Source organism: Ranitomeya imitator, chromosome 6 (assembly GCF_032444005.1).
Source record: "Ranitomeya imitator isolate aRanImi1 chromosome 6, aRanImi1.pri, whole genome shotgun sequence".
Lineage (NCBI taxonomy): Eukaryota > Metazoa > Chordata > Amphibia > Anura > Dendrobatidae > Ranitomeya > Ranitomeya imitator.
Window position 1 is genome coordinate 530,906,441 of NC_091287.1, and position 27,166 is coordinate 530,933,606.

At 48.0% G+C, this 27,166-nt stretch overlaps 1 protein-coding gene across 5 annotated transcripts in view; it reads right to left on the bottom strand.

Moving 5' to 3' along the window:
- Nucleotides 1–27,166, bottom strand: part of WASHC5 (WASH complex subunit 5) — a 92,079-nt gene that overhangs the window by 36,875 nt on the left and 28,038 nt on the right. For all 5 annotated transcript variants that reach the window (XM_069731883.1, XM_069731885.1, XM_069731882.1 and 2 more), the window contains 13 exons: nt 27,027–27,140; nt 26,642–26,813; nt 26,130–26,257; nt 24,604–24,733; nt 23,340–23,452; nt 20,010–20,176; nt 19,570–19,645; nt 19,203–19,313; nt 10,953–11,093; nt 10,581–10,661; nt 4,016–4,117; nt 3,712–3,891; nt 2,935–3,059 (listed from right to left, as the gene is read on the bottom strand). In XM_069731883.1, the coding sequence (XP_069587984.1) occupies nt 2,935–3,059; nt 3,712–3,891; nt 4,016–4,117; nt 10,581–10,661; nt 10,953–11,093; nt 19,203–19,313; nt 19,570–19,645; nt 20,010–20,176; nt 23,340–23,452; nt 24,604–24,733; nt 26,130–26,257; nt 26,642–26,813; nt 27,027–27,140 (1,640 nt within the window). The remainder of the gene's footprint in view (nt 1–2,934; nt 3,060–3,711; nt 3,892–4,015; nt 4,118–10,580; nt 10,662–10,952; nt 11,094–19,202; nt 19,314–19,569; nt 19,646–20,009; nt 20,177–23,339; nt 23,453–24,603; nt 24,734–26,129; nt 26,258–26,641; nt 26,814–27,026; nt 27,141–27,166) is intronic.

Genomic DNA, 27,166 nt, shown 5'->3' on the forward strand with positions numbered 1-27,166 from the left:
TTTTGGAAACTAGACCCCTTAAGGAATTTATCTAGATGTGTGGTGAGCACTTTGAACCCCCATGTGCTTCACAGAAGTTTATAATGTAGAGCCGTGAAAAAAATAAATCGCATTTTTTCCACAAAAATGATCTTTTTGCCCACAAATTCTTATTTTCACAAGGGTAACAGGAGAAATTAGACCACAAAAGTTGTTGTGCAATTTCTCCGGAGTACGCTGATACCCAATATGTGGGGGTAAACCACTGTTTGGGCGCACCGCAGAGCTTGTAAGAGAAGGAGTGCCGTTTTACTTTTTCAATGTAGAATTGGCTGGAATTGAGATCGGACGCCATGTCGCGTTTGGAGAGCCCCTGATGTACCTAAACAGTAGAAATCCCCCACAAGTGACCCCATTTTGGAAACTAGACCCCCCATGGAACTTATCTAGATGTGTGGTGAGAACTTTGAATGCCCAAGTGCTTCACAGAAGTTTATAATGCAGAGTCGTGAAAATAAAAAATATTTTTTTTTTCCACAAAAAAGATTTTTTAGCCCCCAAGTTTTTATTTTCACAAGGGTAACAAGAGAAATTGGACCCCAAAAGTTGTTGTCCAATTTGTCCTGAGTATGCTGGTACCCCATATGTGGGGGTAAACCACTGTTTGGGCGCACGGCAGAGCTCGGAAGGAAGGAGCGCCGTTTTGGAATGCAGACTTTGATAGAATGGTCTGCGGGTATTATGTTGCGTTTGCAGAGCCCCTGATGTACCTAAACTGTAGTAACCCCCCACAAGTGACCCCGTTTTGGAAACTAGACCCCCCAAGGAGCTTATATAGATGTGTGGTGAGAACTTTGAATGCCCAAGTGCTTCACAGAAGTTTATAATGCAGAGTCATAAAGAAAAAAATTTTTTTTTTCCACAAAAAGGATTTTGTAGCCCCCAAGTTTTTATTTTCACAAGGGTAACAAGAGAAATTGGACCCCAGAAGTTGTGGTCCAATTTATCCCGAGTATGCTGATGCCCCATATGTGGGGGTAACCCACTGTTTGGGCGCACGGCAGAGCTCAGAAGGGAGGGAGCACCATTTGACTTTTTGAGCGCAAAATTGGCTGTCGTGTTTGGAGACCCCCTGATGTACCTAAACAGTGGAAACCCCCCAATTCTAGCTCCAACCCTAACCCCAACACACCCCTAACCCTAATCCCAACCTCATCCATAATCCTAATCACTAACCCTAACCATAATCACAACCCTTACCCCAAAACAACCCTAATGTCAACCCTAACCATAACCCTAATCAAAACCCTAAATCCAACACACCCCTAATCCTAATCTCAACCCTAACCTCAAACCTAACCCTAATCCCAATACACCCCTAATCACAACCCTAACCTTAACCCTAATCCCAAACCTAACCCTAATCCCAAGCGTAACCCTAATGCCAACCCTAACCCTAATACCAACCCTAATCCAAACCCTAACCCCAGCTCTAACCCTAACTTTAGCCCCAACCCTAGCCCTAACTTTAGCCCCAACCCTAACCCTAAGGCTACTTTCACACTTGCGTCGTTTGGCATCCGTCGCAATCCGTCGTTTTGGACAAGAAACGGATCCTGCAAATGTGCCCGCAGGATGCGTTTTTTGCCCATAGACTTGTATTGCCGACGGATCGTGACGGATGGCCACACGTCGCGTCCGTCGTGCACTGGATCACTGCACTGTTTTGGCGGACCGTTAGCACAAAAAAAGTTCAATGTAACGTTTTTTTGAAGATTTTGAAGATGGCGGCGCCCACCGGGAGCCACGAGGAGCATCGGGGGAGACAGGTGAGTATCGGGGGGCTATCTGGGACCCCTTTTCTCCCCTTTTCTCTGTCCTCTGATGTGCGATCACATCGGAGGACAGAGAAATTAAAAAGAAATCGCGGTTTTTTTTTTTTTTGCGATCGCCGGTAAACGGTTAATTACCGGCGATCGCAAAAGCGGGGTGGGTAAAAAACCCCCCGAATCATGTTCTCTGGGGTCTCGGCTACCCCCGGCAGCCGAGACCCCGGAGAAAATCCGACTCTGGGGGGCGCTATGGACTTTTTCCACAGCGCCGTTAATTAACAGCGCTGTGGTTTAAGTACCCTTAGCGGCCGCCGTTAAAAGGCGTATCGGCGGTCGCTAAGGGGTTAATTGTAACACAAATTTTATTGTTTATGTAATTGAATGTACTGAGTGCAAACTATTGTATATTGGATCTACCATTAGGAGACTCAAGGACAGATTTCGTGAACATCTTTATGATATCACGCAACCAACATTGAGACATGTATCAAATGTTTCTAATCATTTCATTAAAATTCATAACAGGCAAACCAAAAGTTTAAAGTCTATGCGATTGAACAGATCTATAGGAACAACAGAGGAGGAGACAGAAAATGGAAATTACGCGACAAAGAGGCATTTTGGATTTATTTGCTTAATACCCGTGTACCCATAGGATTAAATCTGAGAAAGGAAGCGATGTTGCATTATTAACTTGTGTTTTACAATGTTTTTTTGTATTTGTTTTATGCATGTTTGTCATCCACAGTTCCTTCTTTTTTTCTTTCTCGCCGCTGTGTCGGATTGATAATGATTCACATTAGATTGATTATACTCACCTGTTGTATTGCTTTTTATATCCGGGACTTTTCTGTTCATTCTTATGCTGAAGTTTAAGAGTGCTTTTAGCGCTCGAAACGCGTCCAGCGAATTGATGTTTGTCTTCATCCTTATTTTGTGATTTATATTTTTGGTAAGCAGCTTTCCAATTTTTAAAGATATTTAATAAAAAATTTTTGTTTAATTTTACTCCTGGAGCTGGATTTTTTTCCTTTTTGCTCAGGCGCCATACTCCCTTGTAGAAGCCTCTTCCTATCTGGAAACCTTTCTGTGCTCCCACAATGACGCCATGCTTCACACTCACTTGGGATCAGTTATCCTTAAGATTTCACGACACAGACGACCGATGAACGTCACAGACTCGTCTACGGGAGGAAACTTTGGAATGGGGATGTGCGTGGACTGGTACATGCTCTGCCAATCCTGAATCTGGAAGAAATAGCAAGTCCTCGGGTTACAGAGTGCAGCAAATGGCCAAAAACAGTAAATTAAAGGGTTATTCTCATCTTTTTCAATGGATAGTGCTGGATAGAGCTCACATAAACAAGCACTTTTGCAATTTACTGCCTATTAAAATTTTCATCAGTTCTTGAGAGATTAACACTTTTCTTTTTGTTGACAGTTCGTTACCTAGGACACCGACCACCGCTGCTGTGTAACTTTTAAGTACGGCTCTGAAGATGACCGGGATTAGGAGGTAACTGTGCGCTCCAGCAATCCTAGACAGCTTTATAACAGCGCTTACAGGCTCGACAGAAAAGAGCTTATGAGCACTGTGCGTGTCCTGCTGTCTCGCAGCGGTGGTCGGTCTCCAAGGCAACGAGCTGTAAATGTTAATATCTCAGGAACGGAGGAGAATTTTTAGAAGGCGTAAATTGCAAAAGTGTTTGTTTTTGCAAGAGCTATCTGACAATATTCGTCTACGAAGATGGGAAAAATCCCTTAAAAAACTCATTCTCACCTAGGAATGCAGTTTACAAACTACAGTACATGTAAAGCTATTCAGTGCCTGAGGCAGATGGATTGACCACCATGCTTTACACTGCAGCCTGAAACACACATATAAAAGGGAATGCTGAACCTTGGTGCGGAGGAAGTTATTACACTCTTGCTCCACGTTATAGTTCACGATACGAGACACTTCTTCCTGCCAAATCTTCAGGCCGTAAATGCTGACGTAATCCTGAATGTACTCAAAGGAGCGGTGGAAACCATCCATGGTGGACGCCATTTCCTTCAACTTTGGAAGAAGCTCGCTGGGCTGGAGAGACGAAGAAAGCAAAACATCGTCATCACTCTACATGCTGCAGATGAACCGAATACCTCTCACAGCTGAAGGTTTGTTACAATTGTATCCACCTAAATAATGGCGGACAGACAGGTACCTTTGCTCTGGGGTTGAAGATGAGGCCTTTATGTAACGCTAACGCCACGCGCTTCACCAGCTCTTTCCGTATCCCATCTTCCAGAAGCTGCTTCGGATCCACCTAAAAACAACAAAAAATCTGCAGTGACACAACCAGAGACAACGACATAATACAGGTCCTGCACAAATGGGCGGGAGCTGATGTGCAGTACCAGCTGTGGCCACTATGCGGTGTAGAGAGCTGGACTATGTGGAGCCCGTGCCGGCTCTAATATTAGCTGATCGGTGAGGGCAGGTGCTGCCAGGCATCGATTTCATAGAAGTGGAAAAACCCTTTTACCCCTCGGCACGGGCGCACCATCATTATGTGGAGCGTGTGATTAATAGCCGCTGCCTGGGAGTAACTGCTGCAGCAGTGTAACCGCCTAGATGCTGCCTTTCCACAGTGACAGCGGCATGTAAAGGGTTAGGAACGGGGCACAATACACCGCCATACCACAGCTTTACATTATATTGTGTAGGTGATCAAGAAACCGTAGGTTCAACTCTCATAAGAGGATTAATAGAACAATGTAAAAAAAAATAAAAAAAGTATAATATATATACTGTACAGTACAGACCAAATGTTTGGACACACCTTCTCATTTAAAGATTTTTCTGTATTTTCATGATTATGAAAATTGTAAATTCACACTGAAGGCATCACAACTATGAATTAACACACGTGGAATTATATACTTAACAAAAAAGTGTGAAACAACTGAAATTATGTCTTATATTCTAGGTTCTTCAAAGTAGCCACCTTTTGCTTTGATGACTGCTTTGCACACTCTTGGCATTCTCTTGATGAGCTTCAAGAGGTAGTCACCAGGAATGGTCTTCCAACAATCTTGAAGGAGTTCCCAGAGATGCTTAGCACTTGTTGGCACTTTTGCCTTCACTCTGCGGTCCAGATCACCCCAAACCATCTCGATTGGGTTCAGATCTGGTGACTGTGGAGGCCAGGTCATCTGGTGTAGCACCCCATCACTCTCCTTCTCGGTCAAATAGCCCTTACACAGCCTGGCGGTGTGTTTGGGGTCATTGTCCTGTTGAAAAATAAATGATGGCCCAACTAAAAGCAAACCGGACGGAATAGCATGCCGCTGCAAGATGCTGTGGTAGTCATGCTGGTTCAGTATGCCTTCAATTTTGAATTAATCCCCAACAGTGTCACCAGCAAAGCCCCCCACACCATCACACCTCCTCCTCCATGCTTCACGGTGGGAACCAGGCATGTAGAGTCCATCCGTTCACCTTTTCTGCGTCGCACAAAGACACGGTGGTTGGAACCAAAGATCTCAAATTTGGACTCATCAGACCAAAGCACAGATTTCCACTGGTCTAATGTCCATTCCTTGTGTTCTTTAGCCCAAACAAGTCTCTTCTGCTTGTTGCCTTTCCTTAGCAGTGGTTTCCTAGCAGCTATTTTACCATGAAGGCCTGCTGCACAAAGTCTCCTCTTAACAGTTGTTGTAGAGATGTGTCTGCTGCTAGAACTCTGTGTGGCATTGACCTGGTCTCTAATCTGAGCTGCTGATAACCTGCGATATCTGAGGCTGGTGACTCGGATAAACTTATCCTCAGAAGCAGAGGTGACTCTTGGTCTTCCTTTCCTGGGGCGGTCCTCATGTGAGCCAGTTTCTTTGTAGTGCTTGATTGTTTTTGCAACTGCACTTGTGGACACTTTCAAAGTTTTCCAAATTTTTCGGACTGACTGACCTTCATTTCTTAAAGTAATGATGGCCACTCGTTTTTCTTTACTTAGAATTTTTATTATGGCAAGAAAAAGCAGCTAACAGTCTATTCAGTAGGACTATCAGCTGTGTATCCACCAGACTTCTGCACAACACAACTGATGGTCCCAATCCCATTTATAAGGCAAGAAATCCCACTTATTAAACCTGACAGGGCACACCCGTGAAGTGAAAACCATTCCCGGTGACTACCTCTTGAAGCTCATCAAGAGAATGCCAAGAGTGTGCAAAGCAGTCATCAAAGCAAAAGGTGGCTACTTTGAAGAACCTAGAATATAAGACATAATTTCAGTTGTTTCATACTTATTTGTTAAGTATATAATTCCACATGTGTTAATTCATAGTTTTGATGCCCTCAGTGTGAATTTACAATTTTCATAGTCATGAAAATACAGAAAAATCTTTAAATGAGAAGGTGTGTCCAAACTTTTGGTCTGTACCGTATGTCTGTATGTATGATATATACATATATACACACACACTTTATGTGTACATACACACAGCTGATCAAGTAAGTATTGAACACGCCTCTAACTTGCTAAAAAAATCTATTTGTAAAGGTGCTATTATCATAAAATTCTCAGCAGATGTCAGTAACCACCCATTCAATCCACACAGGCAAAGATATCACCATAGAGGTCCATAAATTATGTGTAATAATGGGCAAGTGCCTCCGTACATGTCCCGATCAGGAGCAGCAGGATGTGGTAATGTATAGCGTGTGTGTGTCTGTATATGTGCATGTAGCAGAGCTGCGTATGTCTATATGTGCATGTAGCAGAGCTGCGTATGTCTATATGTGCATGTAGCAGAGCTGTGTATGTCTATATGTGCATGTAGCAGAGCTGTGTATGTCTATATGTGCATGTAACAGAGCTGTGAATGTCTATATGTGCATGTAGCAGAGCTGTGTATGTCTATATGTGCATGTAACAGAGCTGCGTATGTCTATATGTGCATGTAACAGAGCTGTGAATGTCTATATGTGCATGTAGCAGAGCTGTGAATGTCTATATGTGCATGTAGCAGAGCTGTGTATGTCTATATGTGCATGTAGCAGAGCTGTGAATGTCTATATGTGCATGTAGCAGAGCTGTGAATGTCTATATGTGCATGTAGCAGTGCTGTGTATGTCTATACAGTCATGGCCAAAAGTATTGACACCCCTGCAATTCTGTCAGATAATACTCAGTTTCTCCCTGAAATTGATTGCAAACACAAATTCTTTGGTATTATCTTCATTTAATTTGTCTTGAATGAAAAAACACAAAAAGAATTGTCCTAAAGCCAAATTGGATATAATTCCACACCAAACATAAAAAAGGGGATGGACAAAAGTATTGGCACTGTTCGAAAAATCATGCGATGCCTCTCTAATTTGTGTAATTAACAGCACCTGTAACTTACCTGTGGCACCTAACAGGTGTTGGCAATAACTAAATCACACTTGCAGCCAGTGGACATGGATTAAAGTTGACTCAACCGCTATCCTGTGTCCTTGTGTGCACCACATTGAGCATGGAGAAAATAAAGAAGACCAAAGAACTGTCTGAGGACTTGAGAAACCAAATTGTGAGGAAGCATGAGCAATCTCAAGGCTACAAGTCCATCTCCAAAGACCTGAATGTTCCTGTGTCTACCGTGCGCAGTGTCATCAAGAAGTGTAAAGCCCATGGCACTGTGGCTAACCTCCCTAGATGTGGATGGAAAAGAAAAACTGACAAGAGATTTCAACGCAAGATTGTGCGGATGTTGGATAAAGAACCTCGACTAACATCCAAACAAGTTCAAGCTGCCCTGCAGTCCGAGGGTACAACAGTGTCAACCCGTACTATCCGTCGGCGTCTGAATGAAAAGGGACTGTATGGTAGGAGACCCAGGAAGACCCCACTTCTTACCCCGAGACATAAAAAGCCAGGCTGTAGTTTGCCAAAACTTACCTGAAAAAGCCTAAAACGTTTTGGAAGAATGTTCTCTGGTCAGAAGAGACAAAAGTAGAGCTTTTTGGGCAAAGGCATCAACATAGAGTTTACAGGAGAAAAAAAGAGGCATTCAAAGAAAAGAACACGGTCCCTACAGTCAAACATGGCGGAGGTTCCCTGATGTTTTGGGGTTGCTTTGCTGCTTCTGGCACTGAACTGCTTGACCGTGTGCATGGCATTATGAAGTCTGAAGACTACAAACAAGTTTTGCAGCATAATGTAGGACCCAGTGCGAGAAAGCTGGGTCTCCCTCAGAGGTCATGGGTCTTCCAGCAGGACAATGACCCAAAACACACTTCAAAAAGTACTAGAAAATGGTTAGAGAGAAAGCACTGCAGACTTCTAAGGTGGCCAGCAATGAGTCCAGACCTGAATCCCATAGAACACCTGTGGAGAGATCTAAAAATGGCAGTTTGGAGAAGGCACCCTTCAAATATCAGGGACCTGGAGCAGTTTGCCAAAGAAGAATGGTCTAAAATTCCAGCAGAGCATTGTAAGAAACTCATTGATGGTTACCGGAAGCGGTTGGTCGCAGTTATTTTGGCTAAAGGTTGTGCAGCCAAGTATTAGGCTGAGGGTGCCAATACTTTTGTCTGGCCCATTTTTGGAGTTTTGTGTGAAATGATCAATGTTTTGCTTTTTACTTCATTCTCTTTTGTGTTTTTTCATTTAAGACAAATTAAATGAAGATAATAATACCAAAGAATTTGTGTTTGCAATCATTTTCAGGAAGAAAATGAGTATTATCTGACAGAATTGCAGGGGTGTCAATACTTTTGGCCATGACTATATGTGCATGTAGCAGAGCGGTGTATGTCTACATGTGCATGTAGCAGAGCTGTGTATGTCTACATGTGCATGTAGCAGAGCTGTGTATGTCTACATGTGCATGTAGCAGAGCTGTGTATGTCTACATGTGCATGTAGCAGAGCTGTGTATGTCTACATGTGCATGTAGCAGAGCTGTGCATGTCTACATGTGCATGTAGCAGAGCTGTGTATGTCTACATGTGCATGTAGCAGAGCTATGTATGTCTATATGTGCATGTAGCAGAGCTGTGTATGTCTATATGTGCATAAGCATACATATTAGTCCATAGATCATGTACAAGAACACATTCAGTAATTCATGCGCGCACAAAGACCCCTCACATAAATAATCAGAGAGATCACATGAATGTATAGTTCAAAATATAAAACAATCCTTTATTGAAACATACAATTAAAAACTTTTTTTCCCCAACCATATAATAGGTCATAAAATCAGAAATACCTCCGATCTACAAAATAGCAGGTCTCATGCGCTCATGTGAACAAAATACCTATAAAAGCCTATTGTTGGTCAACCTAAGTAATAAATGACCTAAACAATGGCACAATAGTTATGGTAGCTGTTAAACATCTGTATGGAACAATAATGCATAAAGAGTGCAATACATATATATATATATATATATATATATATATAGCGCACTACAATTGCAAACAATTACACAGTGAGAAATATATATAAGTGAATATCATTTATACATCTATATTGATACTCAAACTGCGTAATGACAATCCATACAAGTAACAGGCACTACAAATGTACCAAACAATGCGTCACTATTAAGGCTGCGTAATGCTCATTTTGCACAATGTGCTAATTAAATACCTAAACGCAGGGAGGAACATTGTGCCTACACTAATACTAAGCCGATAATGCAAATTGTGTCAGGTGTTGAATTACCGCCGCCACTGCCCAATAGGCATTTGTGCAATAAGGCGCTATTATGTATGCTAAGTATTAAGCCGCTACTCTGATGCGATATGTTTGCATCTAAATTAATAATGTGGTGACAAAAACTACCACTGTGTCACCCCATGGTGATAAATCAATTATACCACACAGAGAAAGCTGGAAGTATATTTACCATATGTCACGGAGCACAGGACCTGCCAGCCCGACGCGCGTTTCGATAGAATATCTTCTTCTAAGGGCGTGCGTAATAATGGGCAAGTGCCTCCGTACATGTCCCGATCAGGAGCAGCAGGATGTGGTAATGTATAGCGTGTGTCTGTCTGTATATGTGCATGTAGCAGAGCTGTGTATGTCTATATGTGCATGTAGCAGAGCTGTGTATGTCTATATGTGCATGTAGCAGAGCTGTGTATGTCTATATGTGCATGTAGCAGAGCTGTGTATGTCTATATGTGCATGTAGCAGAGCTGTGTATGTCTATATGTGCATGTAGCAGAGCTGTGTATGTCTATATGTGCATGTAGCAGAGCTGTGTATGTCTATATGTGCATGTAGCAGAGCTGTGTATGTCTATATGTGCATGTAGCAGAGCTGTGTATGTCTATATGTGCATATAGCAGAGCGGTGTATGTCTATATGTGCATGTAACAGAGCTGTGTATGTCTATATGTGCATGTAGCAGAACTGTATATGTAAATGTGCACATGTAGCAGAGCTGTGTATGTCTATATGTGCATGTAGCAGAACTGAATATGTAAATGTGCACATGTAGCGGAGCTGTGTTGTGTGTATAACATTCAACATGACAGAACTGCAGTTTTTATTTAGTTCATATCACCTCCCAAAAAAGGAATAAAAAGAGATCAAAATGTTGATTGGACCCCAAAATCACACCAATCAATACAACTCGCCCCACAAAATAAATAAATTAATAAAATAAATAATGAAAAAAAAAAAAAATGTATGGCTCTTGAGAAAGATTGATAAAAAAAAGAACAAAACAAAAGCATAGTAACACAAAGTGCGTTTTTAATGGGTTAATCCTTCATCCCACCCTACGTACCTTTATTATTCCAACCAGGGTGGTCTTCATCATGAGGATTCCTTCAGTAAATATGGAGATGGCATGAGTCAGTTTGGCCACCTGAAGAGAAGTACAGGATCCGTCAATGTCCGTCACACCGACTGCCCGTATTATAAGGAATATTAGAAATATGGGTTTTAGGATAATAATTCTGTGAATAATTTCACAATAAATCTTTACTGGGGGTCCGATGTTTATATTTCTGATATAAATCTAATTATCCTGCTTCTGTATAAGAGGGGGTAAGTCATTTTCTAAAATCGTCCTCCCCCTCACTAACCCTACATAAGGAGGACAGGAGATCACTAGACGTTGTCACATGCCACAGTCTATGGTTAAATCGCGGCTCACCTCGTACCGGGCTCCGAGCTGAGCGTAGTCCCTTAGTTTGTCCTTGTCGAGGCGCGTGGGCACTTCTATTATATCGTGGGTCTGCAGTTTGATAATTTTGGCCAGAGATGTGAACATGCTCTCCGGAATGATCTGAAGAACCTGTGGAAATAACGCAACAAACATCTTGTGATTTAAGAACACAAAGCTATCCAGTAACACAGGAGTGGGGAGGTATCAAGGCATAGATAGAAGGAGTTTCCATTAAAGGGGTTGTCCGGGCAGGTCAGGCTGGAGGTTATCATTAGATCTTACACATTGATAAATCTAAGCTATGGTGGGGGGCGTGCTCTTTTTTCATGTGCCTGTTTATGATTGGTCAGCGTCATACAGGGAGAAGAAGTACACGCCCCCACTGAAAACTAACCGAGAACACACACCTGGACTTAAAAAACTTTTACTCACTATGTGCCAATACTTTGAATGCTAATATCTCCATAACGGAGAGGCAAAAAAAAAAACAAACAAAAAAGAAGCGTTTTTCCACTCTGCAACAGCGATTACATCGCGTGTCCAGTTCAACATGAAACATTTGGTGAAAGGTCCTCATTAAGGCTCGTTGCAGACTATTTCTGAGCCTTCTGATGGTTTCATACACCCAGGAGGTATGTGCCCAACATTAGCCACAGTCAGGATGGACACTGAGGTATCCGTCTACCATAGGGACCCAATATAAGGAATTCTTGTATTTTTTCAGTGAACCTCTGTATAAGGCAGTGCAGCTACAGAGCTTTCATATACAGTGTAGCAAACGGTCTGTAGATGCACGCCGACCACACAGAGGCTGAAAACACACATTTCCGGCCACTGTCTGGTGATTGGGAAACTAACAGTACAGTCGTGGAGAAGGAACTGATTAAAGAAGCCTAATAAGTAGCATTTGTTCTTCCTGGATAGCTGGATACCAATGCCTAGGACAGACGGGAAAGGAGGGAGGAAGGAAGAAAGGAGGGAGAAAGGAAAGAAAGAAAGAAAGGAAGGAAGAAAGAAAGAAAGGAGGGAAAGAAAAGGAGGGAAAGGAACAGAGAGAAAGGAAAGAAGGAAAGAAAGGAAAAAAGGAAGGAAGGAAGGAAACAAAGGAAGGGAGGAAGGAAAAGAAGGAAGGAAAGGAAGGGAAGGAAGGGAGGGGAAGGAAAGGAAGGAAGGAAGGAAAGAAAGGAAGGAAGGAAAGAAAGGAAGGAAGGAAGGAAGGAAGGAAGGAAAGGAAAGGAAAGGAAAGGAAGGAAGGAAGGAAGGAAGGAAGGAAGGAAGGAAAAAAGGAAAGACAGGAATAAAACGAAGGAAGGGAGGAAGGAAACAAAGGAAAAAAAGGAAAGGAGGGGAAGGAAATGAAGGAAAGGAAAGAAGGAAGGGAAGAAGGAAAGGAAGGGAAGAAGGAAGGAAGGAAGGAAGGAAGGAAGGAAGGAAGGAAGGAAGGAAGGAAGGAAGGAAGGAAAGAAAGAAAGAAAGAAAGATAGAAAGGCAAGAAAGTAGGAATGTTAAAGAAAAAAGAAAGAAAAAGAAACAAAGTAAAAAAAGGAAAGAAAGGAAGGAAAGGAAATAAATGAAGGAAATAAAGTAAAGAAAAAAGTTAAGAAAGAAAGCCCATAGAACAGACTTGAAGTCTGAAGGAGGGTTTGCTCAGGTTTCTCTCAGCCGTAGCCCTCTTTATCTCTTCACATGGTTTTCGCAGCCACTTACACAGCAATGAGTAAACCCATTCATCAGCCGATCACCCGAAAAACAGGATTTTTGGTTGCTTACCGTAAAATCTGTTTCTTGAAGCCTCCATTGGGGGACACAGGAACCATGGGTGTATGCTGCTGCCACTAGGAGGCTGACACTATGCAAATAAAAAAGTTAGCTCCTCCTCTGCAGTGTACACCCCACCGACTGGCATTATACTCTTCAGTTAGTGAGAAAGCAGTAGGAGATAATGAAACAAGGTTGAAAAACCATAACCACAAACTTGAGAACTGTAACGTGAGAACAGTCATAGAACAGATAACAACAGAAAACATTGGGAGGGTGCTGTGTCCCCCAATGGAGGCTTCAAGAAACAGATTTTACGGTAAGCAACCAAAAATCCTGTTTTCTTTATCGCCTCTCATTGGGGGACACAGGAACCATGGGACGTCCCAAAGCAGTCCCAAGGGCGGGAAAACAGACTTCCATCAGGTCAGAGGACTCACCACTGCCGCCTGCAGGATCCTTCTGCCTAGGCTGGCGTCCGCCGATGCGTAGGTATGGACCTTGTAAAATTTGGCGAACGTGTGGATGGAAGACCAAGTTGCCGCTTTGCAAAGCTGTAGGGCGGAAGCCCTGTGGTGCACCGCCCAGGAGGCGCCGACTGCCCGGGTAGAGTGAGCCTTAATCCCAGGAGGGGGCACTCTGTTCTTGACCCGGTAAGCCTCTAAAATTGCCGTTCTGATCCAGCGAGCAATAGTCGCTTTAGAAGCCGGCTGGCCTCTGCGTGTGCCATCAGGAATGACGAAAAAAGAATCCGTCTTCCGGAAAGAGGATGTTCTATCCAGATAAATCCTCACTGCCCTGACTAGGTCTAGCTTGTTCAACGATCGCTCCAGAGGATGAGTCGGAGCTGGACAAAAGGAAGGTAGAACGATGTCCTCGTTGAGGTGGAAGGTGGAAACCACCTTAGGAAGAAAAGAAGGTGGAGGTCGGAAGACCACCTTGTCCTGGTGAATGACCAAAAACGGAGGGCGGCAAGACAGTGCCGCCAGCTCGGAAACGCGGCGAATGGACGTGATGGCCACAAGAAAGGCCACCTTCCAAGATAAAACTGATAGAGGAATCTCCCTAAGAGGTTCAAAGGGAGAAACCTTCAAAACGTCCAGTACCAGGTTTAGGTCCCAAGCCTCCACAGGGGCCCTGAACGGCGGGACGGCGTGGGCTACCCCCTGAAAGAAGGTCTTAACCTGTGGCCGAGAGGCCAAGGTCTTCTGAAAGAGGATGGAAAGCGCAGAGACCTGACCCTTCAGGGAACTAAGAGCCAGGCCCGAATCCAGTCCTGCCTGAAGGAAGGCCAAAAGAGAAGGCAGAGAAAAAACCATAGGCGGCACGCGGTTGGACTCGCACCAACGTAAGTAGGCCTTCCAGGTGCGGTAGTAGATCCTGGAAGATGAAGGCTTCCGAGCCTGAATCATGGTGTGAATCACCCGGTCCGAAAGGCCGGACGCTCTTAGAACCGCGGTCTCAACAGCCACGCCGTTAAACTGAGCGACCGAGAATTCGGGTGGCAGATTGGACCCTGGGACAGCAGATCGGGCCTGTCTGGAAGGCACCAGGGAGCGTCCGCGAGAAGGTTGACGAGCTCCGCGAACCAAGCTCTCCTGGGCCAATCCGGGGCGATCAGGATGACCGTCACCCCTTCCGCTTTGATCTTCTTCAACAGTTTGGGAAGTAATGGAAGGGGTGGGAACAGGTAGGGCAGCTCGAACTGTGACCAAGGAATGGCCAGAGCATCGACGCCCACTGCGAGAGGATCGCGGGACCTGGAGACGAATTGCGGAACCTTCCTGTTGATTCGAGACGCCGTGAGATTCCCATCCGGAGTTCCCCATCGAAGACAAATCTGATGGAAGACCTCCGGATGCAGGGACCATTCCCCTGCCGCGAGACCCTCGCGGCTGAGGAAGTCGGCGGCCCAGTTTTCTACGCCGGGGATATGCACCGCGGATATCACCGGAACCGTTGCCTCTGCCCAAAGGAGGATCTTGGATACCTCGGCAAGGGCCAAGGAGCTCCGAGTCCCCCCCTGATGGTTGACATATGCCACAGCCGTGGCGTTGTCCGTCTGGATCCGGACTGGAAGGCCCCTGAGGATCCTTTCCCAATGGCGGAGGAACAGAAAGATGGCCCGAATTTCGAGGACGTTGATCGGCAGCGCAGACTCCTGCGGCGACCAACGGCCCTGAACCGTCAGGTGGCGAAAAACCGCACCCCAGCCGATCAGGCTGGCATCCGTTGTCACCACCTGCCAGTGAACCGGAAGGAAGGACCTGCCCTGGGAGATGAGAGGAGACGTCAGCCACCAGTTGAGAGACCGCTTGACCCGAAAGGAGAGTCTGATCGGCCGATCCAGGGAGAAGACCGACCTGTCCCACTGAGACAGAATGGCTTGCTGAAGGGGTCGAGAATGGAATTGGGCGAAGGGAATCGCTTCCAAGGTAGCTACCATCCTCCCCAGAACCTTCATGGCCGATCGGAGGGAGGGAGGCCGAGGACCCTAGAGCAAGAGTATGTCCCGACAAAGGGTGGATCTCTTGTCTTTGGGAAGGAAGACTCTGGACTGACGAGTGTCGAAGAGCATGCCCAGAAAGATGATGCGCTGAGAAGGAATAAGGCAGGACTTCTTCCGGTTGACCAGCCATCCGAAACGGGATAAGGTGTCGAGAACAATGGACAAGCTTTCGTGGGCCTGAGCAAAGGACGGAGCCTTGATGAGGATGTCGTCGAGGTATGGGAACAGGACCAAGCCTCTGACCCTCAAAATGGCCATCAGCGCCGCCATGATTTTCGTGAACACCCTTGGCGCGGTTGCGAGACCGAACGGCAGGGCGACGAACTGAAAATGATCTTGTTGCACTGCAAAGCGCAGGAAACGGTGATGTCCGGGAAATATTGGAACATGTAGGTAGGCGTCCTGGATATCTATAGAGCATAGAAATTCCTGAGCCTCCATGGAAGCAATTACTGAACGAAGGGATTCCATCCTGAAGTGTCTCAGGCGAACCCTCCTGTTCAGCAATTTGAGGTCCAGAATGGGACGAACCTTGCCGTCTTTTTTCGGTACCACAAAGAGGTTCGAGTAGAAACCCGTGTACCGTTCCTTTTCTGGGACGGGAACAATTACCCCGGATTTTAGCAGAGAAGCGATGGCTGCGAAGAAGCCCGGAAACAAAGCGGGATCTTTTGGAGGACGAGATTGGAAGAAACGATCCCTGGGTCGGGAGGCGAACTCTATTTTGTATCCCGAGGATACAACTTCCCTGACCCATGCATCCTCTACTGCGGAAATCCAGACGTCCCTGAAACGGAGAAGACGGCCCCCCAACCTGGGAGTTGGGCTGGAGTCTTGCCGAGAGTCATGCGGAAGTGGATCTTCCAGTCCTGGGCCTGGACGATCTACCCTGGGAATAGCGAGGACGCCAGGAAGGAGTGGGCCTGAAGGACACCGCCTTCTTCTCTTGACGTGCCTGTGGCCTCTGTTGCTGCTGGGAAAAGGAGTTTGATGCAGCGAAGCGACGAAAAGGCCGAAACGAGCGAAACTGCCGTCTAGGGGGAGGGCGACGAGGTTTAGCCTGGGGGAGAAGGGAACTTGTGCCCCCAGTGGCGTCCTTAATGATCTGGTCCAGCTGGGAACCAAAGAGACGAGAGCCCTGGAAGGGCAGACTAGTGAGGGACTTTTTGGAGGACAAGTCCGCCTGCCAGGCCTTGAGCCAAACGGTCCGGCGGATGGCAACGGCATTGCTGGAAGCCTGAGCCGCACAAGAGGCGACATCCAGGGAGGCGGAAACCAGGTATTCACCCGCGTGGGAAATCTGGTTGGCAAGTTCCGCTAATTGCGCGGGAGGAGCCCCGTCCAGGATACCTCGCCGTAGATCCTTGGCCCATTTTGAGATGGATTTTGAAGCCCAAGTGGAAGCAAAGGCTGGGCATAGCGCTGCTGAAGCCGCTTCAAAGGCAGATTTCGCGAAGGATTCTATAACTCTGTCGTTAGAATCCTTCAGAGACGCTCCGCCGGACAGTGGAAGCACCGTGTTGGTGGACAGCCTGGAAACCGGGGGATCCACCGAGGGAGAGACCGTCCAATTGGCGGTAAGATCTGGTGAAAAAGGATATAACACCCCCAGGCGTTTTCCCCTCTGAAAACGTCTGGTCGGATTCTCTCTCTCTCTGGCCAGGATTTCCTCGAATTCAGGATGAGGAGCAAAAAATTTTGAAGGTGGTTTGGCCCGTCTAAACGAAACCGCCTGATCTGCGGGTTCCGTAGAGGGATCCTTAATGCCACAGGTTTGGTTTATAGCCCGAATGAGGTTCTGGACCGACTCACTCATGGTGGCGATTTGGCTAGGATCCAGCTCCGAAATCTCCTCTGAGGGCGCATCAGATAAAGCCTCGCCTGACTCAGGGGAGGAGGAACGGTGCGACACCAACCGCGGGGGAGGGCCGGGCGGCGAGATGGAACGCGAAGAGGACTCAGACCGACGTTCCTGTCTGGACCTTTTGTAGCTTGGCAAGGAGGTCTCGGGTGGCGGTTCCTGCGACCCGCTGGCCACGGCAGGGGTCTGCAGGGGTAACCGATCCAGCGCGGACACCAAGGTTTGAGATACCCGTGTTAAATCGGCCACCGATTGTGACAGAGAGGCGGCCCAGCCTGGGATGGGGGGGATCACTCTCGGGCGGAACAGTCGGGGGATCCTGGGCGGTGGGAACAATCGGGTTGCTGCAGGACTGACACAGCGGAGAGGACTGACCTGAGGGAAGTTTGCTGTTACAGGACGAACATGCAAAGTACGTGACTAAGGCAGAAGATGAAGAGGTAGGGGGGCGAGAGCGGCCCCCTTTAGAAGACATTTTGAGAGATCCCTGAAGATGCCAGTGGGTTAGGGGACAGTGGGGCAGAGAAGGGTGTCAGTCTGCAGTGCAGCTACTCACGGACCCGGTCCTGGAAGATGTCCCACTTGTTGCTGTATTCTTGCGATGCTGAGCCCACAAAAGATGCGGGCGAAGGAGCGTGGCGCGCTGCGTGAGGTGCTGCGAGGGCTGCTTGCTGTGTGAAGCGGCGCACACCAGCTGAGAGTCCCACGAGGAAGGGGGCGGAGCCAGACGCAGAGGCGCCGGTGGGCAGGGCGCAGTATGTCGGGCGGGAAAAAGCCCGCCCGCAGGAGCGGAAAAGAAGAGGCCGAAAACCGGAAGTAGGCCCCGGCCGAAGCCGGGGCCTAAATTTGGAACCGGCGGCCGAGAAAAAGAGCCGCGGCGCCGAAATAAAGCGCCGGAACAACGCGGCGTGAGGAAGGCTGGCGCCGCAGCCTGCTTAGGCTGCGCCGCTGAAGGGCGCCGCAGAAAAAAACACCCACCTGCGGCGCCAGCAATGTGCCGCAGGGAGACGCGGCGCCACAGCCTGCAGGCCTGCGACGCTGAAGGGCGCCGCAGAACACCACCTCCTGCGGCGCCAGAGCAATGCGCCGCAGGGAGACGCGGCGCGACAGCCTGCAGGGCTGCGACGCTGAAGGGCGCCGCAGAACACCACCTCCTGCGGCGCCAGAGCAATGCGCCGCAGGGAGACGCGGCACGACAGCCCGCAGGGCTGCCGCGCTGAGGAAGCTGAGCTGCGGCGCCAGAAGATGTGCCCAGAGTAAGAACCGCAGCGCTGGTAATGCGCCGCGGAAAGTGCTGGGGGGATAGAGCGCGGTGGCCTAAAAGGGGGGCCCCTCGCTGAAGACAGAAGGCCCTTGGTAAAAGGGAAGAAGAAAGGCGACAGGGAGCCCCTAACAAGAACCCCCCCTAACAAAGATCCGGGATGGGAAGGGGAAAATACTCACCCAAACATCCCACGCTGGTACTAACCTTGAAAGGGTTTGAGATGTCCAGGGAGCTGATGGACGTCCTCGTCTCCTCCGACCGACAGGCTCTGGTAGGCGAGTGGGTGGGGGACGGAGCCAGGACCGGACTTCTGAGCACGCTTGTGTGCTAGGATCTTGGTCTGGTGAAGGATGTATGAGGATACGGGGTGGCAGTACACGCCGTACTCATAGTCCGCTTTGTGGGGCTACAGGTGTGACTGTTCACCCTGTATCCCTCCGGAAAAAACCTGTAAATGAAACGACGCACATTGAGGTAGATAAGGGTCTAATGAAAGACCCGTGTCCACCTCCTACTGACACTAAGCTAAACTGAAGAGTATAATGCCAGTCGGTGGGGTGTACACTGCAGAGGAGGAGCTAACTTTTTTATTTGCATAGTGTCAGCCTCCTAGTGGCAGCAGCATACACCCATGGTTCCTGTGTCCCCCAATGAGAGGCGATAAAGAAACAGGGACCCCAAGTTATTAACTGTTATTGCTAGCACAAAAGATGGGGATCCAGATTTGGTTGTTGGACGTAATGGAAAAGCAAGGTTATCGCTAATGATAGAGACATTGTGCACGGCTCCTGTTATCCTTACAGTATAATGGGGGTTCAGCATGTGAGGACAGGATTGATCTCTTACCTTCCTGACATAAGACACCAGCTCTCCAGAGTAATACTGAGACACGCTGAGCAGATCGGGGCTGTTGGCCTGATTGATGCGCAGTAAGGGCAAGTCCAGGGCAGATGCCAGCTGTAATGCAAGACAAGGGGTGTAATAGTGTCAGACTGCAGTTCACACATTGCAGCAGAAAACCACGGTGCATCCCCAGGGTCTCAACTGGGAAAACAAAATCACTGAAAGAACAAAGTGCAAAATACAATGTGGTTCTCCATATAAACAGTGACAGGAATGACCACAAAACACATCTGTTTGAATTGAGTTTTAGTGACCCCATAAAATAGTCCCCACACCCGACGGGTCAGTATGAAGTAGGGGGGCGTCTTACCTTCAGGAACGTGGCTCGCAGTTTGGTGACCATGGACGGATTGGCTCTGATGCTCTCCTGCATGATCGATGTGAAACTAGTGCAAAGAATGGCAATATTTTACACTTGTGCCACAACAAGCAGCAATGTCATAGTGGCTATAGGGGATGAGGAGCAGCACCAGGGGACTAGAGGATACGGGAGGGCACCAGTAAGACACCAGCATTACCAGTAACATATGGTAGGTGAGGACCCAGTCAGAGATTTGGCACTTGCACCTTGGGGTGCCATGTGTTACCCAAGCGTTAAAGTAAGCCATGCTATCACCAGGGCAGGATGCACAAGTGAAAGAATGTGGATTCTTTCACTCGAACAATAAAATTGGAGTAAAGTAAAATAATCCACATGTGAACTGCGCTCACAGCAAAATGTGTCCGGCCGTCCTGTCAGATGAGACGTACCTGTCGATGAGCTGCCAGGCGAAGGACAAGTCCCCCACAATCTGCATGGTGATCAGAACTTCTTCTTTGATGTTAATTGTGCGAATCATCTGGTGCAGAAACCTCCTGGTGTCAGCGAGGAACTGGCAGACCTGAATGTTACTCTCCAGCTGGTGGAACTCCTGAACCTGTAGGAAGTCATAGCGATTATTAGTCACAGAACTGGGGAAGATGCGGAGGATGGAGACGTTATACTTTATTTTCTAAGTCGGCATTTTCAAATAATGAGCAGTTAACTGCTGTCATAACTCCTGTAACTCCCAGACTCCCTCTATAAGTGGATGGTGGAAGCAGGACTCCCGGGCTTCCTCTATAAGTGGACGGCAGAAGCAGGACTCCCGGGCTTCCTCTATAAGTGGACGGTGGAAGCAGGACTCCCAGCCAGGCTTCCTCTATAAGTGGACGGTGGAAGCAGGACTCCCAGGCTTCCTCTATAAGTGGACGGTGGAAGCAGGACTTCCGGGCTTCCTCTGTAAGTGGACGCTGGAAGCAGGACTCCCGGGCTTCCTCTATCAGTGGACGGTAGAAGCAGGACTCCCAGGCTTCCTCTATAAGAGGACGGTGGAAGCAGGACTCCCGGGCTTCCTCTATTAGTGGACGGTGGAAGCAGGACTCCCGGGCTCCCTCTATAAGTGGACGGTGGAAGCAGGACTCCCGGGCTTCCTCTATTAGTGGACGGTGGAAGCAGGACTCCCGGGCTCCCTCTATAAGTGGACGGTGGAAGCAGGGCTCCCAGGCTTCCTCTATTAGTGGACGGTGGAAGCAGGACTCCCAGGCTTCCTCTATAAGAGGACGGTGGAAGCAGGACTCCCGGGCTTCCTCTATTAGTGGACGGTGGAAGCAGGACTCCCGGGCTTCCTCTATAAGAGGACGGTGGAAGCAGGACTCCCGGGCTTCCTCTATTAGTGGACGGTGGAAGCAGGACTCCCGGGCTCCCTCTATAAGTGGACGGTGGAAGCAGGACTCCCGGGCTTCCTCTATTAGTGGACGGTGGAAGCAGGACTCCCGGGCTTCCTCTATAAGTGGACGGTGGAAGCAGGGCTCCCAGGCTTCCTCTATTAGTGGACGGTGGAAGCAGGACTCCCAGGCTTCCTCTATAAGAGGACGCTGGAAGCAGGACTCCCGGGCTTCCTCTATCAGTGGACGGTAGAAGCAGGACTCCCAGGCTTCCTCTATAAGAGGACGGTGGAAGCAGGACTCCCGGGCTCCCTCTATAAGTGGACGGTGGAAGCAGGGCTCCCAGGCTTCCTCTATAAGTGGACGGTGGAAGCAGGACTCCCAGGCTTCCTCTATAAGAGGACGGTGGAAGCAGGACTCCCGGGCTCCCTCTATAAGTGGACGGTGGAAGGACTCCCAGGCTTCCTCTATTAGTGGACGGTGGAAGCAGGACTCCCAGGCTTCCTCTATAAGTGGACGGTGGAAGCAGGACTCCCGGGCTTCCTCTATTAGTGGACGGTGGAAGCAGGACTCCCGGGCTCCCTCTATAAATGGACGGTAGAAGCAGGACTCCCAGGCTTCCTCTATAAGAGGACGGTGGAAGCAGGACTCCCGGGCTTCCTCTATTAGTGGACGGTGGAAGCAGGACTCCCGGGCTCCCTCTATAAGTGGACGGTGGAAGCAGGACTCCCGGGCTTCCTCTATTAGTGGACGGTGGAAGCAGGACTCCCGGGCTCCCTCTATAAGTGGACGGTGGAAGCAGGGCTCCCAGGCTTCCTCTATTAGTGGACGGTGGAAGCAGGACTCCCAGGCTTCCTCTATAAGAGGACGGTGGAAGCAGGACTCCCGGGCTCCCTCTATAAGTGGACGGTGGAAGCAGGACTCCCGGGCTTCCTCTATTAGTGGACGGTGGAAGCAGGACTCCCGGGCTTCCTCTATAAGTGGACGGTGGAAGCAGGACTCCCGGGCTTCCTCTATTAGTGGACGGTAGAAGCAGGACTCCCTGGCTTCCTCTGTAAGTGGACGGTGGAAGCAGGACTCCCGGGCTTCCTCTATAAGAGGACGGTGGAAGCAGGACTCCCGGGCTTCCTCTATTAGTGGACGGTGGAAGCAGGACTCCCGGGCTTCCTCTATTAGTGGACGGTGGAAGCAGGACTCCCGGGCTACCTCTATAAGTGGACGGTGGAAGCAGGGCTCCCAGGCTTCCTCTATTAGTGGACGGTGGAAGCAGGACTCCCAGGCTTCCTCTATAAGAGGACGGTGGAAGCAGGACTCCCGGGTTCCCTCTATTAGTGGACGGTGGGAGCAGGACTCCCGGGCTTCCTCTATAAGTGGACGGTGGAAGCAGGACTCCCAGGCTTCCTCTATTAGTGGACGGTGGAAGCAGGACTCCCAGGCTCCCTCTATTAATGGACGGTGGAAGCAGGACTCCCAGGCTCCCTCTATAAGTGGACGGTGGAAGCAGGACTCCCAGGCTCCCTCTATTAATGGACGGTGGAAGCAGGACTCCCAGGCTTCCTCTGTAAGTGGACGCTGGAAGCAGGACTCCCAGGCTTCCTCTATAAGTGGACGGTAGAAGCAGTACTCCCAGGCTTCCTCTATAAGTGGACGGTGGAAGAAGGACTCCCAGGCTTTCTCTATTAGTGGACGGTGGAAGCAGAACTCCCAGGCTTCCTCTATAAGTGGACGGTGGAAGCAGGACTCCCAGGCTTCCTCTATTAGTGGACGGTGGAAGCAGGACTCCCAGGCTCCCTCTATAAGTGGACGGTGGAAGCAGGACTCCCGGGCTCCCTCTATAAGTGGACGGTGGAAGCAGGACTCCCAGGCTTCCTCTATAAGAGGACGGTGGAAGCAGGACTCCCAGGCTTCCTCTATAAGAGGACGGTGGAAGCAGGACTCCCGGGCTCCCTCTATAAGTGGACGGTAGAAGCAGGACTCCCGGGCTTCCTCTATTAGTGGACGGTGGAAGCAGGACTCCCGGGCTCCCTCTATAAGTGGACGGTAGAAGCAGGACTCCCAGGCTTCCTCTATAAGAGGACGGTGGAAGCAGGACTCCCGGGCTCCCTCTATAAGTGGACGGTGGAAGCAGGGCTCCCAGGCTTCCTCTATTAGTGGACGGTGGAAGGACTCCCAGGCTTCCTCTATAAGTGGACGGTGGAAGCAGGACTCCCAGGCTTCCTCTATAAGTGGACGGTGGAAGCAGGACTCCCAGGGCTCTTTAACCCACCTGACTTTTATCAGATATGGTAAACAATTGGATCAGCCATGAAAACCATGCCAATCAGACTGCCCCATTGTGAGTAGGCATTTATTAATTCACCAAATATTTGGACGCAGACATCCACAAGGTTTCACCTCTTCCAAGGCTTGTATGAGCTGTACCGTCTTCCTTCCCGCCGCTGTGGAGTCATCATAGTTTAGGGACAGGATCTGTTTGGAGATTTCCCGGAACCAGGCCTGCAGGTTTTCTGTGAATAAATGTGAGAAGATTACACGGTGACGGCTAAACCAGAGGATCAATAATTCAGTAATTTCCTAGTAATCTTGTGGTCAGTAAATTGAAACCGTAAATTAGACCCGATACTGGAGGCTTTCTACATTTGTAAATAGTCTCTGGAATCTAGAGAAGAAGGTTTTTATTCATTTAGAGCGAGCAGAGGTAATAAAAATGAGAACTGAAATATAATAGTAAGATTAAAAACTAAGTCTTTGCCCCTTTCTCAGAAGACAGGAGAAATATAAGGCAGGCTGGGTCCTGGGCAGAAGGGATATAAGGCAGGCTGGGTCCTGGGAAGAAGGGATACAAGGCAGGCTGGGTTCTGGGCAGAAGGGATACAAGGCAGGCTGGGTTCTGGGCAGAAGGGATATCAGGCAGGCTGGGTCCTGGGCAGAAGGGATATAAGGCAGGCTGGATCCTGGGCAGAAGGGATATAAGGCAGGCTGGATCCTGGGCAGAAGGGATATAAGGCAGGCTGGGTCCTGGGCAGAATAGATATAAGGCAGGCTGGATCCTGGGCAGAAGGGATATAAGGCAGGCTGGGTCCTGGGCAGAAGGGATATAAGGCAGGCTGGGTCCTGGGCAGAAGGGATATAAGGCAGGCTGGGTCCTGGGCAGAAGGGATATAAGGCAGGCTGGGTCCTGGGAAGAAGGGATATAAGGCAGGCTGGGTCCTGGGCAGAAGGGATATAAGGCAGGCTGGGTCCTGGGAAGAAGGGATATAAGGCAGGCTGGGTTCTGGGCAGAAGGGATACAAGGCAGGCTGGGTCTTGGGCAAAAGGGATATAAGGCTGGCTGGATCCTGGGCAGAAGTGATATAAGGCAGGCTGGGTCCTGGGCAGAAGGGATATAAGGCAGGCTGGATCCTGGGCAGAAGGGATATAAGGCAGGCTGGATCCTGGGCAGAAGGGATATAAGGCAGGCTGGGTCCTGGGCAGAAGGGATATAAGGCAGGCTTGATCCTGGGCAGAAGGGATATAAGGCAGGCTGGGGACGGACTATGGTGGTCAGGAATGTCTCCCCTGTCCACTTTCTTATGGTCAGTGCCTTCATACGGACGGACTATGGTGGCCAGGTAACATCTTCCACCGTCCGACCTTCTTATGGTCAGTGCCTCCATACCGTTCTTCTCCACTCTGGTGAGCGGTTTCACTCCGGAGAAAACATCAGCGAGTTCTGTCATCCGCTCTGATCCTTCCGTCTTATAGTTTTCCCACTTCCTCTGTTTTTCTGACAACATTTGCTTAAACATCTGAAATCAAGAGTAAAATGAAGATGTAAAACATGAGCGACCATTTAATAACTGGACAAGCTGAATCCAGCAGCTAAGCTCTTCAGTTGCTTCTTAGCGGTAGGGTCCCGAGTTGTGGGTATGGGACCCCCTGTGCAGGATGCCAGCTATGATACATCCATCAAATCCTTTGACCCTTTAACTCTCCCGTACATATATATCTGTCATGGAGCGAATCAGGGTGTATGGAGCAGACTCAGAGGATGACAACGCTCCATGAAGTGCTGTCTGTGTTATACAGCTGGCATTTGCATCAAACAGCATCGATCTCAGCTGCTGACCCATTAAATGCCGCTGCACCGTGCTGCCCGGGCACACATCCCACCTCTCCCACCATGATGTGAGGGTACCGATGGGTCGCCACTAGGTACTTCTGTGAAGCCAAGTCCCAATCCGAGCTTCACAGTAGACCATGATTGGGACTTCTACAGCAACAACAATCCAACAACTGCATGTTCAAGTCCCTTCAAAAAATACAAATAAAATCTTGAAAATATTTAGAAAAAAAAAAAAAAAATGAATAACTTTGCTTTTTTTCCCCAGTTAAAAATTTAGAAATGTAATTAACAAAAAAGCATATTTGGTATTGATGCATCTGTAAACATTTGATGAAAAAAAACCTGAAACAGCAAACGTGATATAACAAAAAAAAAAAAAGTAAAAAAAAATCAAACTCCCAAAATCACAATTTATTTCACCGCTGCACCTCAGGCAAAAAAAAAAAAAAAAAAAAACCGCAATAAAAAGTTACCAAAGTGCCATTTATACCCCATAATGATGCAGATAGAAAGTACAGCTTGGCACACAAAAAACACTGACATGGCTCCATCTTGGACCTCAGAAGTTGGTGACACAAACCTATTATTTATTTTTCTTTAGTTACTAAAGATCCAAATTTTATTTAAGCCACGAAAAAAGTAAATACCTACAGAAGATTGTTATCGTCATAATCGCACGGACCTGGAGAATCGAGCCGCTGTGCCAATGCTGTAAAAACCAAAGCCAAAAAACGATGGTGGTTTGTTTTCTCACTTCACTTAGAATTTTCTTTTCCAATTATTCCGAATATTATACGGTAAAAAGAATGAGGTCATTCAAAACTAGAACTCGAACCGTAAAAAAAAAAAAAAAACAGGCCTGGTACAGCGATGTCAATGGATAAGAAAAAAAGTTGAGTCCTTGAAAAAAAGGGAGGAAAAAATGCAAAAAAGAAGGGAGAAAGGAAGTTTTACAACAAACTCAACCAACTTTCCAAATGTTGATGGAGCCTGTCTGGTTTATAGAAGGGGGTAACAATGGACCTTCTCGGACGCACACATAGGATACAGGGGCGGATATCGCACAGGGAGAACTTTACCTCCTTTAGAAGAAACTCGAACTGGGCCGTGTCGAGCAGCAGCTGGAACAGGACCTTGGGGTTGTACTTGGACTCGGATAGGACTTGGTCTTTTACTTGTCGGAGCCGCTTATTATTTGGGTCATAAGCTGGAAAAACAAAAAAGCGCAACATTTTGTTCCTTCAAATACTAGATGTGAGGACGTGACGTGATTGCTGCAAAACCTCTCGGCGAGCACCGGTGCCGGGGTGTGGGGAGACTGAGCAGGTAGGGAGCCATGTCTCCTCCTTGGACGGTTATTTGTAAATCACGGACAACTCCTTTAAAGCCCTTTGTACTTTACAGCAGCACCCTGACCTTTATAGATTTGTAAATCAGAAGATATTCACAAAATATATACATATCAATTTTTTCCACTTACAAAGGTTGCAAACTGTATTGTGCAGGACTCTTGGGAGAAAAAACAGAAATTCATATGTCACTTGTCAATGAAAGATAAAAGGGACCGCGCTTAGTCGGAATGCACCATTACCCGAGTCTGCAGTGTGCAGCATCAGCCAGCGGATGGCGACGTTGCAGTCTCGCAGGCAGTTCAGCAGCTTGGGAATATTATCCAGCACAAACTCCTCTCTCAGGAATCCCTCCTTCAGGAACTGCTGCACTTGTGGGTGCAGACGCTCCGTGATGGCAGCGTATCGACAAGCCTGGTGCAAAACAAGCAGATCAATGACATGTTACTAAAATACTCACTAGATATAATGAAAACATACATATTCTATCATCAGATTGGTATTTTGGGGGTAGGGGAGGGTCTCTTCTGGTAGTAAAAAAAAAAAAAAAATCTGCCAGCCAAAAAGAGCCATGTTGGGGCTGCTTCAGACAAAATCAGTCTCCTTCTCCCTCTGGCGCCGTGATACCTGCTCCTTGATGTTGGGCAGATCCAGGGTGTAGTTCAGAGCTGTTTTCGCAGCTTTGTACGGTTCCCAGGCCTCCATCAGATTGACTGTGATCCCCATGTAAAAGCTGATAATCTGGAGGGAAACGAGACACAATGAAT